This window comes from Cyprinus carpio, chromosome A18 (genome assembly GCF_018340385.1).
Source record: "Cyprinus carpio isolate SPL01 chromosome A18, ASM1834038v1, whole genome shotgun sequence".
Lineage (NCBI taxonomy): Eukaryota > Metazoa > Chordata > Actinopteri > Cypriniformes > Cyprinidae > Cyprinus > Cyprinus carpio.
The window spans coordinates 16,104,742-16,120,557 of NC_056589.1; the positions used below are offsets into that span (position 1 = coordinate 16,104,742).

The 15,816-nt window shown below is 37.8% G+C and overlaps 1 protein-coding gene across 4 annotated transcripts; it reads right to left on the reverse strand.

Annotated features, from left to right (window-relative positions):
* Nucleotides 1-1,296: 1,296 nt before the first annotated feature.
* Nucleotides 1,297-15,085, reverse strand: LOC109109079 (caprin-1-like). 4 transcript variants are annotated; one of them, XM_042775146.1, is made up of 18 exons: nucleotides 14,931-15,085; nucleotides 14,214-14,393; nucleotides 11,794-11,856; nucleotides 11,625-11,711; nucleotides 11,230-11,468; nucleotides 8,550-8,632; nucleotides 7,145-7,294; nucleotides 6,998-7,047; nucleotides 4,691-4,771; nucleotides 3,819-3,983; nucleotides 3,615-3,720; nucleotides 3,452-3,513; nucleotides 3,230-3,340; nucleotides 2,931-3,074; nucleotides 2,543-2,696; nucleotides 2,150-2,350; nucleotides 1,939-2,042; nucleotides 1,297-1,800 (listed from the first exon to the last, which is right to left on the reverse strand). In XM_042775146.1, the coding sequence occupies exons 2-18, from the start codon at nucleotides 14,391-14,393 to the stop codon at nucleotides 1,714-1,716; spliced, it is 2,067 nt and encodes a 688-aa protein (XP_042631080.1). In that variant the 5' UTR covers nucleotides 14,931-15,085; the 3' UTR covers nucleotides 1,297-1,713. The 4 variants fall into 4 exon arrangements, with proteins under 4 accessions (XP_042631080.1, XP_042631078.1, XP_042631079.1 ...); XM_042775144.1 differs by having other exon boundaries at nucleotides 1,915-2,042; XM_042775145.1 differs by having other exon boundaries at nucleotides 2,150-2,353.
* Nucleotides 15,086-15,816: the final 731 nt, after the last annotated feature.

Here is a 15,816-nt window from a genome sequence, read left to right on the forward strand (position 1 = left end):
CCTGTTTAGAATGACCGAATAACTCGCGTATTATTTTTATTTAATAAATTAGTGTGTGCGGTTGACATGACCTGAAGAGATTTTAATTTTGCACACATCAGATGTAAACTGCGTTTTTTTTCTTGTTAATATAATGTTGTCAGATTCGTCAAGGCGGTAATCTTGTATCATTGTGGGAGTTGTAGTCTCTCTGTAGAAACGTAAGATCGTTACATTGGCCCATTCTGTGATAGGGGTTCCCACACATTTCAGCCCACGACCCCCAAAATAACAGTGCCGGTACCTCGGGACCCCCACTTTCTTCTGAGGTGGTTAAAGTAACGTTTCGCACAACGGCGCACATGCACTTATAGCACATGACAACACAAGGGAACACAACAGTCTAACAACGACATTATTTTATTAGAATTTAGTCATTACTTATATTTCAACATTAATCTTACCTAATTCGTGTGGTGGGCAACATTCCAGAGTACAAAACTCCACATTGGAGTTTTATTTTTAATTAAACTTATAATTTTTTTTATTTATGGGTAAAATTTGCTATTCCTAATCTTTTAAAAAATTTATGTGATTTCTGGTAATCATCTTGACCACTCCTCTGGTTTCGTGCCCCCTGGGGACCCCTTCTTTGGGAGCCCCTGCTCTATGAAACGAATTCAAACTTTTAAAATGAACCGTTTCTGTATATTTGATTTGTGCCAGGTTGTCCTCAGTGTGTACATGTTGTGCTACTTTCATAGCTTGTGATGTATGTTTGATTGTAATTGTTATATTTAAAATGTGGGTGTGCAAGATTCATTAAAAGCCATGTTTCCTATAAGTCTTTTTTTTCTTTATAGTCTTCAACATAACTTTTGTTCTGTAAATCACCAGTGGTCATAAACTGTACCTACATTAGCAGTGATTTGACTCATATAGAGGCAGTATAGAAAAGGAGTGCCAATCATAGAGCAGAGAATCCTCAGTGTTTGTAAGATGTTTAAGACCACTTCTTATTTACAACTTATTGCAACTCCAATAGAGAATTTACTTTTAACATTTGCATATTGTGCAGGTTTGTGTCTTCTAAAGACTGCAACCAAATGGCAGTGGTTCTAAGGTCCTTTAGATTGATTGAATATATTGACATGCAATAAAGCCAAATATGTCTGGACTTGATATCGTAATCATTACTCGAGGGGGGGGGGGGGGGGGGGGGGGGGGGGGGGGGGGGGGGGGGGGGGGGGGGGGGGGGGGGGGGGTGGGGGGGGGGGGGGGGGGGGGGGGAAGAAATACTCAAACAGCACTTCAGCATTTAATGCAACACATCTTTATTGAAACTCCTGAAGCAATATCACTTTATAAACTGAGTGTGGGGAGCATGTACTAAAAGAAACATTTTAGAACTAAAACAAATTAGTGTGAACAGAACAGTGGGGCAGAAAGAGGACCAGCTGTGGCAGATGTGAGTTTTATTTCCTTCCAAAAATAAATTAAGTCTTTCAAGTTCACAGGTATCTGTTAGAAACAGGGTAGTTTTAAAATCTTGACAATTTTTTTCAGCTTGCTTTCTGAATCATTGAACCATTTTCTCCATTTTAACATAACAGGGTAGACGCAGTCCGATCAATTCCAGGAAGGTGATAGAAGGGGAAAAAAAACAGCCAGGACAAATGCACTTCAGTATCTGAATGTTCACTGTGGTCCAGATGTAAGCTTAGTTCACAAGGCTTAAGACCGCATAGCTGGAGCATTTCCTCGAGAGACCCCTCGAGCCCCTTGGCCAGCACCACGTTTATAGTTCTGCTGGTAACCATCCTGTGGAGAGACAAATAAAAAGATTAAAGAGAAGATAACGGACAAATGTCAACGTCACAACAGTATGTTGAGACCAATGCTCAAACGATAAAGAGAGAAGCTCACTATTCTCACTCTAGTATCAAAAGTTGAACTTGCCCGCTGATAGTTGTTGGAATAGTCCCGCGGCGTACTGAATTGGGTTTGTCCATATCCAGAGTTTGCGGAGTTGGAGAACCCTGGGCGATAAGAGTCATATCCTCCTGAAATAAATGCAAAAACTCGAATGATTCATCCATCAATGACTTCAAATGATAATCGAATGGAAATCACCATCTATGACTGCTCCAAACACAATGTCGTTCTGTACCTCTGAAACCACTGGATGTTCCTCTGTAGCCATTGATCATACCACGCGAGTTACGAGGACCTCCACGAGAAATCCCTCTGCTGTTGTAGAAGGACTGAGTCTGGCGGCTGAACCCGTTGCCCTGGCCACCTGACTGCTGGGACATGGGCTGGGGGCCAGTAGAGTTAGGGAGTGACTGGTCTTGAGAATGGAAGGCACCAACTACTGTTAACACAGGGACAAAACAGCTGAATTAAACAGCATTATGCAGGCCATAGGAAATCATATAAGTTTTTATTAGCTCCACGGCTGCTTGCTCTCATGAGCCACATGTTGAGAAGTTCTGACTATACACATGTGATTATATTGTGGGTATTCAAATATGTTCTGAGGGATTCTGAAGATTTTCCTCACCGGATTGGAGCTGCTCTGGCGGCATGTCTGTATGCTCCACAGGGTGCTGCGTCTGGTTATTAAAACCCTGGCTGTAGCTATTCTGGTATTGGCTGGCCTGCTTCATTGAGTCTGTATCGTTAGCTGGTGGGACAGGCGCATTAAGGTTGAACACCTGTCAGGAAGAACAGATTGAGGATAAGTGAACATGTAATATTAAATCATAGACATAACAGCATACAAAGTTTGCGTGTTGTAAAAGGAATACTTCACTCTAATATGAGAATTCTCCTCCTGTACACACCATCATACCATCCCAGATACAATGACTTTTTCTTCAGATGAACAGATGACTTCCTGATTTATAAAGTGTTTCTAAAAGCTAGTCATTTTCATTCAAGCATCTTACCGTTTGCATGGACTGGAATGGGGCTGCGTTGACATTGATGCCACTGCTGTGCAAGGGTTTGGATCCGGGCTGGATCACCTGGGTCTGGGAGGCAGGAGGGAGCACCGTAGATTGAGGCGGCTGCTCTGTCAGGGACATGGAGGCCTACGGAGGACAAGCAATTTTTTGATTGCCGAATTACTTGATTTGTAATTACTAGTACATTTTTGGTTACATTAGAAAACTCGTATTCTAGCTTCACAGAAATAAGTTGGAGAACTCAATGTATTCATGAAAGGATTGGGTGCTTGACAACTTGCCTGGAGAGGATCAATGGAGTCTGTCTGTGGTCGGGGATCAGCCGCGTGAGGAGACTGGTATATAGGGGGCGGTGTTGAGTAGGTTTCTGGTGATGGAGAGACCATGGGGATCTGCAGACAAAGCAAATTCACACACTAATCTTTACACAGTATACTCTCACCTTTCTTTTCCAGACAGTTCAGAAAATGAATTTCCATTCAGAAAAACTTGGCTACACTCACTTGTGTGGGTTCAGGCTGAACGCCAGCAGCAGGAGGCTGGGCAAGACGAGACTCGGGGTGAGCTGTAGGTTGAGAAACCAACAGCCCAGCAGCGTTAGGGCGATCTGAACTGCTTAACCTATAAAGCTAACTGAATGACCATGTGCTGGAAATATGAACATACCTGGTTGATACACCATCTGTGGCATTTCAATACTAGGGACTGGTTTCATAGGTTGTGCTGATACAATTGCCGGATCCATCTGTCCATCAAAATCAAGCATAGAGTCCTGGGAACGAAGAGAGCATTTAGTATGCATACAAACATATGCCAAATAAAACATCTGCAAAAAAAAAAAAAAAAAAAAAAAAAAAAAAAAAAACACACCTGCATGAAGTTGTATGGTCCCTGAATCTGTGCCATGAGATCCTGAACCACCTGCTGCCTAACCACAGGGTCTGAAGGGGGGGTTGGAGTTACTGTGGTCAGAGGATGGGGCTCTGGGACGACAGGGGTGGGGGTGGTCTGAACCGGCTGCATGGAGTTAACCACCTGTAACCGATCCAATAGGTTTTAGAATTACACACTAATCTAGTGGTAGACACTAGAGCCCGACCGATATATCATTTTGCCGATTTTATCAGCCGATGTGAGCCTAATATGCCGCAGGTCCTGGGTGATTCAGCTACCTATTTCAAAAAATATACTATTACAAAACAAAACAGAAAAAACTAAAAAAAAATTCATCATACGAATTTTCAAAAAAATAATCAAAAAAACAATCCATTATGAGGAAAAATGAATGAAAAAAAAGCTATTATGAGGAATCCTTCTATTACTATATGCAATGTGACAAAAGTACTCAAAAACAGGTTTCATTCTTCTCACAGAGGCTCAATACATTCAATATACAGTGCAAATAATGGGGTAGACAAAAATAAAATTAGCGATATGACTTTTTTTGTTACTTATGATAGAATAATAAAGTTTGTAGTATAAACTACTACAGAATGTATACGTGTAATATACTGTAACAATGTAATCTTAAATACAAAAAAGTACATACATTTATACATATGTACATATACAAAAATATCAATTTTAGAATGAGCAAATTTTGAATGAAAAACATATTAGAGCCTATTGAGCTTCCCATTTATGGAAGGACCCGTGGAGGAATTCAATTCTCTGTTGGAGGAATAAAACTCTTAAACAGCCCCAGCACCAACACAAACGATACAATTTCTAGAGCAGCTTACTTCCGTCTCCACACTCCATTCCTCGCTTTCCTTCTCGCCAGTACTGCATGTGCTCTCCAAAACAAACTGCCTATTTACAAACTGGAGAGAAAAGTGACAAAAGGTTAAGAAAATTATTGGTAATCAAGAAGAAATTTACCCCTCAGCAAGATCATACAATTATAGAGTTTGTACACATTCATTATGTCCCTGAAGTCAACTTTTGTAAAATGTTTTGCACCAAAAACAGCTGTACTTTACTTTTCACATCTGCCAATTTTCGTAAGAATTGGACAAATTATTTGGGAGTAGTGAAAAACTAAATACTGTACTTTTCAAAATGGCCACTACTGTAATGGGCGGAGTCTTAATGTTAGCTATTAAATGTGATCAGCATGAGGAGAGCAAGTTTGATTTTTCTAGAAAAAAGGGTTTAAATGTTACAAGCATTTGAATGTTGAATATTTAAACTGCTGGTGGCGCTATAGAGTTGGTCCTAGAGACTCCAAAGTTGGTCAGATCACTATTTTCAGGGTTCCCACACCTTGATTAACTTCAAAATCAAGGACCTTTCAAAGTAATTCCAGGTTCAATACCCTCAAATTCAAGGACTTGATGTGGGGACACATTTCAAGTGAGAGCGAGGTTACGATGTGTTATCTTGTAAGATACATTATTACAGTTTTCATGTCTCAAACAACTATGCAAAAAAGTCTTTTTTCTTACCTCATGTGTTTACATTATCTTAACAAGCAAAGCAATTCAACATTAATTTCACCGTGTGTCTGTCAAACGTTGAGGTAACATCGTAGTAGTCTTCTGCGTGTATGAACGTCATGTAGGGTGACCATATTTTAGTTTTCCAAAAAGAGGACAGTGGGTGCGGGGGGGCAGGGGTGTGGTTGGTTGGTGGTTAAAGTAGTGCAATGACCATATCCCAAATATCAAAACTGAAAATGTCTTTTCCATATCCAAAATACATATTTTACAGTTACTGTTATGCCTCTTGATCATAAACACAGCTAAAAAGCTTCCTACCAGTGGCCCTCCTTCACAAAACTTAACATCGAGCAGTTTTATCATAGGCAGAATGCAAAATGTTTCAATACAAGCATTTCAGTCAAATGTAATTTAAGTAACATTTGAAACCTTTAACCCACGGGGGAAACAGATCAACAGATCCTGAGATTATTGACGAATATCTGATCTTACTTTACACAGAGCGCGCATGATCAAGTAAACAGAAGTGAAAATGAACAGCGAGCGCTCATTCAAAAGAGATTTAAATACTCTGCGTATTGATAGATGCTCCCTGATGCACGAAAATTATTCAATATTAGAATGTTTGTGGAAGCGGGCGGGACTGGACACAAATCACGGGAGCGGGCAATAATGGTCAGAAATTCAGTGGGAGAGCGGGATTAAGAAAACAGTCCCTTGCAGTGCTCTTATACAAAAACGTCATTTTGGGCGATTCAGAAAAAACAGCACGAAAAATATTAAAAATTCTAAAAATAATACCAAAAACAACTAAAAACATTCACCCCAATTTCAAAATAACTTACAACACAAAGTAAATGAGCGTAACTAATGTAAATCAAGCAAACTAGTACACACAGGCCACAAAGCGTTGGCGAAATAACACATTAGCGGACCAGAGGGAATAATATGGATTTTTTTTCCAGAAAACTTCTTGCACAAAATAAATTTGAGCACTTTCAAGGACCTGTGGGAACCCTGTATTTATGACCATCACTGCAAGTGTGCCAAATTTCATCATTTCCCTTTGTTCCCTTCATAGGGCTGCCATTGACTCCCATTCAGGAAGAAGAATTTTAAGAAAACATACAAACGCAATACTGTTTGATTTCCTTTCTTCTTTGTGAAAAGAAACAATGTTGCACAGCACTTTGTGTAGCATGCAAACAGGGGTATTTCTACTTTTCTATAAGCGCCACCTACTGTCAGAGGCTGAATATGCATTTAGCTAGTCGGCTTTTTTCTTCATTGACCCGAACAGACAAATTGTAAGTGAAAATAAAAAAATATATAATATAATATAATATAATATAATTATTATATATATATATATATAATATATATATATATATATATTATATATATATAGATAGGGGATGAAGTTTTGAGTTCTAAAATCATTTTCATAGGGCAATGAACTAACATAACAACTCAAATATATAGATAGGGGATGAAGTTTTGAGTTCTAAAATCATTTTCATAGGGCAATGAACTCCCATATCAAGTCACTCAAACGTGACCCCTTTAAAGCTTGCATTTTACAAAGTGCATTTAACCAACTTGTCTCACCTCTGTCACTTCAGTTGCAACGGGTTCTGCGTACTCTGTCATTTCACCCTCTGTTAGGAGACAGTTTTCAGACATCAGTCTGTATTGCAACAGTTTCAGAATGACAGTAACTCGATTGAGCAATGTGAAATGAAAGGAGTGTTTTACCCGTGTCGGGAGGGTGCTCCTCTGCTTCAGACACTTCCACAGCAGCTGTCTGCTCCTCTTCCTCCACACAAACTCCATTCTGATGGGACTGCACTCTGTCAAAGTAGCCGCTCTGCAAAACCCGCTCCAACATCTCATTCAGTGCTTTATCTGAAAACAAGCATTTACACTCCTGTTCAAATGTTTAGGATCAGTAAGATGTGTGACCAAGGATGCATTCATTTGATCAAAAATGCATCAAGTTAAATATTTCAATTTAAAAATGCTACTTATTCCTGTGATGCAAAACAGAACAGTCTTTAGTGTTACATTAGCCTTCAAAAATCTAATATGTTGATGGTGCTCAAGAAAAATTTGTTATTAATGTTAAAATGTTACGTTGCTTAATGTTTTTTATTTTCTTTCTTTGGAAACCATGCAAAAAAAATTTCCGTACTGTAAAAAATATATATAAATCTTACATAACAAGTGTTTTTACTGTCAGTTTCGATCAATATAACACGTCCATGCAGAATAAAAAGTAATTCATTACAAAAAAAAAAATTAAAAAAATACTGAAAAGCTTAAACGATTATAGAGGACCACTACACTGCATACTACAAGCCCAGCTGGTACATAGCAAATGGATGTATTTATATGCCATGAGCCACATGATCTGCCACGGAACACCACTGAAGAAAAGTTCTAGAGGCTGGAAGCTTTCTAAGGCAGGGCTACTGTAGGTGATAGATTTTTTTTTTTACACTAGTTCAAATTATGCAATCCTGTGAATACATTAGCAGTATTTCAATATGCCTTTTAACATGTCGCTAACATGACCTATGGATTCCCCTCATTGATCAAGTTATCTTTCACAGTCAGTGTCCTTGGAATATTCCTAGCACACAGCTGCAGGATCACCCTCTGATACAGAAGACAGGGGACATGGATCATGCCACTCCACCCACTGCTGAGTCAGCACATTCATCATGGCTGAATGCTGCAGTATATGCCACCTTTGCCCGTATCTATGTCTTGCTTTGGTAAACCTTTGGTAAAAACTCTCCGACCAATTTATGCAACATTCTATAATCACCATAAAGGTTCTTTTTAATAAAACAATGCAAGCTTTCAAAACACATTACGTGATTTTTCCTGAAAATGCAAATATAAATCTCCTTGTACCAACATGCACAGAAATGTAATCGGATGATGAGGAATCAGTTTACTGTACAGTTGAATGCTTGTTAATTTTTAAAAAGGAAAAAAAAAAGAAAAGAAAAAAATCACTGTTTAAAAAGAGAAAAAGCTGATACACATCGACAAATCATAAAAATCCAATATTAATTTCATTTTAAACTTCCTACAAATAGATGTTATGAACTATCAAAACCCTAAAAAGAAGTTCAAAGTCCATTCAACATACATGTTGTTCCTGCTACAGGCTTGTCCTTCCCCTCCAAAAGTTCCCATAAGTGCTGTGATGCTTCTTGATACTGGTCAGTTAACCTGTGTAAGATAAAAGCATCCCATTGTGAACATACAATCCAAACGATAAGCAAACTTATCTGATTTAAATTAACCAAAGAGACAATAGATAGATAGACAGACAGACAGAATTTCACCCAAATAAAGCGATATATAAAAAAATATATATATCTCGATATTGTCAAATTTTTTTAAATTAGTTGTGTTTGCATTTAAATAATAAAAAAACATGTTCTTTCACAATTTCTTTTGCCCATTAAAAAAAAAAACAACAAAAACAGTTTAGATTGAACAGCTAATTTAAGCAGTTAAAAAAAATCTAGACCAAGCAATCACTTACTGCTTTTTATTAAATGAACACATGTAGGCCTATATGTAACTGAAGTAGTGCAAAACAAGTACAGAAAGTGCATTCTGACAACTTTTTTAGTGCATGCAATTCACAGTTTAAACTATGCATCTGGGATAAGTATTTTATTTTTAATATTTTCAAGTTTTTTAGCTAAGAACACAAGTCAACTGTCTGTGGTTTTAAGAGAAGCTCTGTGGCATGAAACTATGTTCCCACCGACACTAAAAACCCTCTTAGATGAGGAGCTAGTTGCTGAAGCACATAGCCATTTCTTATATATAAATGTATAATATAAATGAATACCAAAGACTTTTGCACTCTCTCTGTCTAGATTATGAAAACTGGTAAATATAACAGTAAAATTCCTCTATTCAAAAATGTTCCTCTATTCAAACATCAGCGGTCGAGTAAGTGCATTTATTCAGCGATCACAATCGCAAGCAATACAGTCGAGGTCTCATGACAGAACACAGAGTGGTTGAGTGACACTTTCATTCTGATCGCTAAACTCCAGCTTGTTAGTGTTTTCAGATCAGCGTCGGCGTTGCTTCCGCAATAAGGAGTGAGCATCGATCGGTATCGGACGATTTTCAGCATGATCGGCGATCTTTCCGATTTTGAGCCGATCAGTCTACATGCGGCTGTGAGCACAAGCGCAGCCGTGATGTTGACGTCACCGCTGCATGCAAACTAGGGCAGGGTACAAAATATAAATTATTAATCGATTCTCTTTTTTTATGGAATGATATCGATTCTTAAATCCCAAGAATCGATTAGTCTAGCCTGTTAATGGACGGAACATTGAAGAGCACTTCCCATCCAATAAATCGCAATAAGCATTGTGCTTTGGTGCTTTTAATATGAAAAAGTCTCAGGTTTCAATTTATGTCCATTGTATTGCAGTATTCAAACAATAAATGCCGTTTTGGCACCATTTAATGTGAAGTGACAGATCGCTGAAGCGCCTCAGTTCAACAGACGCAGCAGCGCGAGGTGTGCGTGAACTTATAATATCCTCCACATTAATACCAGCTTCAGCTCAAAATAAACATGTGTCATGACTAAACATCCGATGGTAAGTTAAAAGAAAGAGTACAACTTTACAATCCTGTCTCATGTAATCACTCAATCAGTATTTCAGCCTCGCAAAGACGTCAATATAAAGACTTGTAAACAATGTCAACGTCACATTTACCTCAGAAACGTATTCAGTGACCATAAACACATTAGTCATTAGAAAAATAAACTGTAGAGAGGAGTATTTTGCTAAATATATGCACCATTTAACATATTCATTATAATTTTTTACTGTTCTTAGGTTAAATTATGTTTGAATAAATCCATCATTTTTTTATGACAGCCACCATTTAAATTTTTATATTTAAAAAATACGAATTGAAGTAGAAATATTATGCAATTGTAACTTTATTATTTTAAAAACTTCACTGTGTAATTTTAACAGTTTTATGCTATAGCTTATAAATCAGTCAATTTTAACCTTCAATATTTTAATAATGTAGTACCAAATGACTCATGTATATTTTACAGCATTAGTTGAGACTAATTTTCTCCTTGAGAAAACTTGGCAAGTACTGTACCCGATATATATCCAAAATAATCGGCATTGAATCTAATCGAATCGAATTGTGAAATGTGTGTCAAAACCCAGCCCTAATGCAAACATGTTGTTGGCGTGGAAGTTTTTTTTACTGTGAGTGTAGAAGACACTAAGTTTGCTATTTGTGAAACTTGTAAGGCTAAAATAAACCACAGGGGAACCACTTGCCATTAATGCTCAAGTAGCATTTTGACTATACATATGCTGGCAACAATTATTACCCACTTACTGCACTATTATTATTTGGAAGAGTATTATACACTTCAGTTTTGTTCATTCATAGGATTTTTTTTTATCTTTGTTAGACAAGTAAAAAAAGAGAAAAAAGGTCAATTTCTAAAGTTGTTTTGTTTTATAAAGCAACTCAATTTCAGTTAATTGTTATTTCTACTTCTTTCCAGTCACAGAGCAGTATGTTTTGTTTGTACATGCTGTCAATTTTAGTTCTTAGCAAGAAAATCAGAATCGGCAAAAATCGGTATCGGTAGATCGCACTTACAAAAAAATAGGAATCGGCCAAGAAAATTGCAATCGGTGCATCTCTAATTCCGATATTATCGCTAATATTCAATATATCGCCGAGCCCTATTTGCCAGCAATTTCTAAACGGAGTAAAGTAGTGTGGACAGGACTGGCAGTCTTCTTCACCTGATGTTTTGGTCACGTTCAGGCCCCACAAGCTTGTAAAACTCATCCAGGGAAGTAAGGTCACTCTCTGTAAGCAGTGAAGGTCCACCCGCTCCTTGCAGTAGCTCTTGCCGCACACTTTCATCCCCAAGTCGGTCGAGAAGGAACTGCAGCTCCAGAACTCGTTTCAGCCTTTTCTGTTCCACCTCTTCACGCTGCAGTTGCTCACGACGTGCCACTTTCTTAACACACTTCTGGATCTATCCAAAGCAACAGATTGCGGGAGACATTCTCACTGATTCGTATAAACCTTCCAGTGAATTTCGGTTGTAGATCTATACACATTCACAACACAAAAAACAAACTGTAGGTCCTCAGGCTATGGAAGAGAGCAAATTCAATTTTCATGTACTCACTTCTTGACCCAATGCCAAAAAGCTCTTATGCAGTTCCCGCGCAAACTCAAGGTTATGGATTATTTCCTGGTACTTAGACAGGGCTTCCTAAATTGATTTTAGAAAAGGACAGATTTCAGGAATCTGAAAAACAATTAACGGACAACAAAAATATGGAGTGTTTACCCACCAGCTGGTCCTGGTTGAGACGTTCCCCTTTGCTGTTCCTGGCCTGATAGTCATCAAGCTTGCTCTGCAAGAAGAGAAGTGACAAAGAAATAGAAATATGTTTGAGAAATAAACAAGCTGTAAAATAAAGTGTATAAAGTCGTCTCACAGGTTTATGTATTAATTTCCCCATCTAAAAATCCAGCTGAATTGGTCATCACAACAACATATGACAGAGATAAAGCATACAACCAGGCCATTCAAATATATTTTTGCCTCTCAGAAAAGCAAGAATCCAAATTAGTGCGTATATATTATCTTTAAAAATTCTAAGGTCACTAAGGTTTTATGTTTTCGAAAGAAGTCTTTTAGCCAGTAGTGTCACACGATTCTTCAGAAAAAAATTCTAAAATGCTGATCTGGTTGCTCCGCTTTTTTAGAAAACAGTTTTAGAAAGTTAGAAATAGCAGCATTTATTTGATACAGATTTTTTGTAACATTATCCATGTTTTTAAAGGTCACTTTTGATCAGTTTTATGCATCCTTACTGTACAAAAAAAAACACTAAGAATATTGTTGTACATAATATTTTTAATTATATAGCCAATTTCCCATTCAAAGTGGATCAAGAGCAAGGACTTTGTTCCGGAAAGCTCCAGCATGTGGCTGAGTTATCTGGAGATTATTCCATTTCACAGAGTTGGTGAGAGATGGCAAGTTCACTTTCCACAAATGCATAATGTCAGAATCAGACCGGACATACAAGACATGATGCGGTTCATTAAATAAATCCCTTAAAAGAAAGGACAGCCACTAATCACTTTATGGAAATCAAAAATCATGACCGTCTAGTCTCAGCCTCAGACGTCCCGTCCACGGACCGTTGGCTAAACGTCTGATGCATATGGGACACAAAAGTGGAAACACTTCAGGAGTGTCGAAGTCGTCACGGGATTGGTTGAATTCTACAGGATTTCCGGGAGACGTGTGTCACGTTCTTTAACGTTCTGCCTAGAAACAAAGATATTGTGGTGCCAAACACCCTCACGAAAGAAGAAAGCCACCGTGTTTACAACTGTGACGACGAGCACTTATCAGGATCAGCTAAACGCTGAATTTTCAAAAGTATGTGAAATATTTAAATTTTGCGGCATAGAATATTTAAAATATGTTCGAGAGTTTTACTCAACGTTACGATAAACTAATCCTCATCGTGACGATGAACGAAACGAACTTTGATTGGTTGTTTGACATATCGGTCAAACATCCTCATGGGCGGGGCTTGGCCAAAGAAAGCTGCCATAGATTCCAGACCTTCAGTCTGAAGGTCTTGCTAAGCGAGACTAATGACTGTCTAACTATGATTGTGCTTAAGATCCACTTTTGTGTTCCAAAATAGTTTCACAGGTTTGAAAAAACATGAAGGCGGAGTCAATGCCAGATCCCCCCACCCAACCCACACAAACCAAAAATAATTATCCCCCTACCCTTAACACACAAACACAAACCTTAATAATAAAAATAAACCAATATAAAAGTAATGTGCCTCGCTGTCACCAAGTTTCTCCTACGAAGCTCAGAAACCTGCAGGATCCAAAGGCGCTTACTGCGTGTCCTGAGGACACAGCTGCCTCTGACCCATTTACCTCGACATACCCACACCAGCACAAGCCTGAGAGCATCCATCCAAAACATTAACAACGCATTTAAAGGCATTTTTGCGCCTACAGTTTCCCCATTTTTAGCATGCTGAACCTGTTTTAGGACGCCATGTTAGCTTTATCTCCATGTGCGTGCGAAACAGATAATGATCTTAGAAACTAACAAACATTACAAGAAATATACTCGCGGATTATATAGAGAAGGTAAATAAGTAATCATGTAAATACATTTGTCAAGAGAAATAGAATAAATGTCAAAAGTTGAACGGCTAGCATGTGCTAAACGATAGCCGGTTAGCATTTGTTGTTAACGATGCACAGAACAGTGAAAAGAGCACAACTGTATGAACTTAAGAGATTTACCTTTACGTTAAAGATGTTGGTTCATACAGTATGACTTTAATGCATATAAACAGAGCAACCTATATCATAAACAAAAAATCATACTACTTAATCCGAAATAAAAAAGTGCCCCATAAAACCCATTTATTACCCAATAACAAATTAAACCCATTTATTATCCATTTACCAACAGATCACACCATTTTGATCCAAAGATGATGTGCGTTTAATTAACTTACATATTCATAAGAAATTAATGTAAACTCTGATCGATCAGATTTGTGTGAAATACATAACGGAGCACAAAAGGCACGAGTGATGTGGGTGAGGAGAATGAACTCTGTGCGGATGTGGGACAACAGAAACATAGTTTATCTATACAATTCTGTGCTAATATTAGTTATGCTAAACTTGACATGTCACAGGGAGAAACCGGTACCTTTTTCTTCTCCATATTGCGCACTTTCTTTTCAAGGACCACCAGCACTTGCTTCATGGCCTCTGATTGAGTTCCAGTCAGCGGGTTGCTGGCTGTGATTTGGTTCATTGATCCGGGAGCAAATCCCAAGTCTGGGCTGGCAGACTTCACGGTCCTGGTGCCATTTGTTGCCGAGGGCATCTGATCAAGAATAACGGACAAGTTATAAAGGAATAAAACACTAAAATGCTGAAAGCATCCGATTGAATGGCAGTGAGATGATCATTATTTAAGGCGGAACATGATGTAACAAGTTAAATGGTGATCGATGATGGTTTCATTTTCGATCATATCACATTTAACAGTTACTTACTCCTTCAATCAGATCGACTAAATATTTCAATTATGATACCAAGTGCTAGATATTATTCATACATGTTCAAGTAATTAGGTAATCGTATAACTCCATTACATAACGAAATTATACAGATGAGATTTTGTCTGATAGTAGCACGTTCAGCTGAACATGACAATGAAGTACAATAAATGTGTATGTTTTAATATTTCAAAATTATAAAGATACATCACAAACGCTAGAAGTGACGTTAGACTGCACAATTCCAAAACAGTGTCATAGCAACCCATTGTCCGCGTTTTAAACTGAAACGGTGTCCAAATCATCACAGGGTCTACTGTATAACGTTCACGTCTGTGATTTGGATCCATGTATGTACTCACCTTTATGCGCAATATATCCACAAGGGAGAAAAGTAATCGTCTGAAGGCAAATAAGCCGAAGCGTTGATTGTGTTGCTTTTATTTTCTCTTCCAATTCACTACGGGATCCGCCCCGCCGGCCTCACCGACTACTGAGAGCGAGAGAAAGGCGAGGAAAAGGTTTTTAATGAGTAAGGGCCCCGTTTACAGTCGACCAGGATTTTGCCTGTGTCCTAATGACATTTATATGCAGGTTATTGTTACGTTTACTTCTTGTCCAATGAATGTACAACTAAAAAATAACGATGATTTATGAAACGCATAAGAAAGAGTCACGAAGATGGCAGAAAATACTAATATTTTATGCAGTTGCAAAGCAGGCATACAATGACTTCCTCATTTACATTTGTCACTGAATGCGTGTGAAAAGAACAGGCTGACTTTATATAAACATGAAGATTTGATAGTATAGTATTTTATTGTGGGACTGTGTTTTATTTTATTTCGTTGATAACCTTTTTTCTTCTTCTTCCTCTTCGTCTTCAATATCATGCTAAATTACCTTTTCCCCAAATAGGCAACTCTTAACTTTCTTATTATTATTATTTTAGTTTTCGGCTAAATATCAGGTATCTCATTTTTAAACGTCCAAACAAGTCCTTGAAACGCTACTACACCATTATTTAATATAGTTTTTTGATGTAAATCAAACTGTGGTCCAGCAGATGGCACCAGACAGATTGAAGTGAATGCAGTCAACTCGAACTTTCCTGAAAAGTAATGCATGTACAAGCAATAAATGAATAAGTACATGCAATAAACGATTACAAGAATGGTATTGATATTGCAAAAATAATTCATATAGATAGATAAAAAAAAATAAAGCTTTCTTTAAAAATCCTAAACT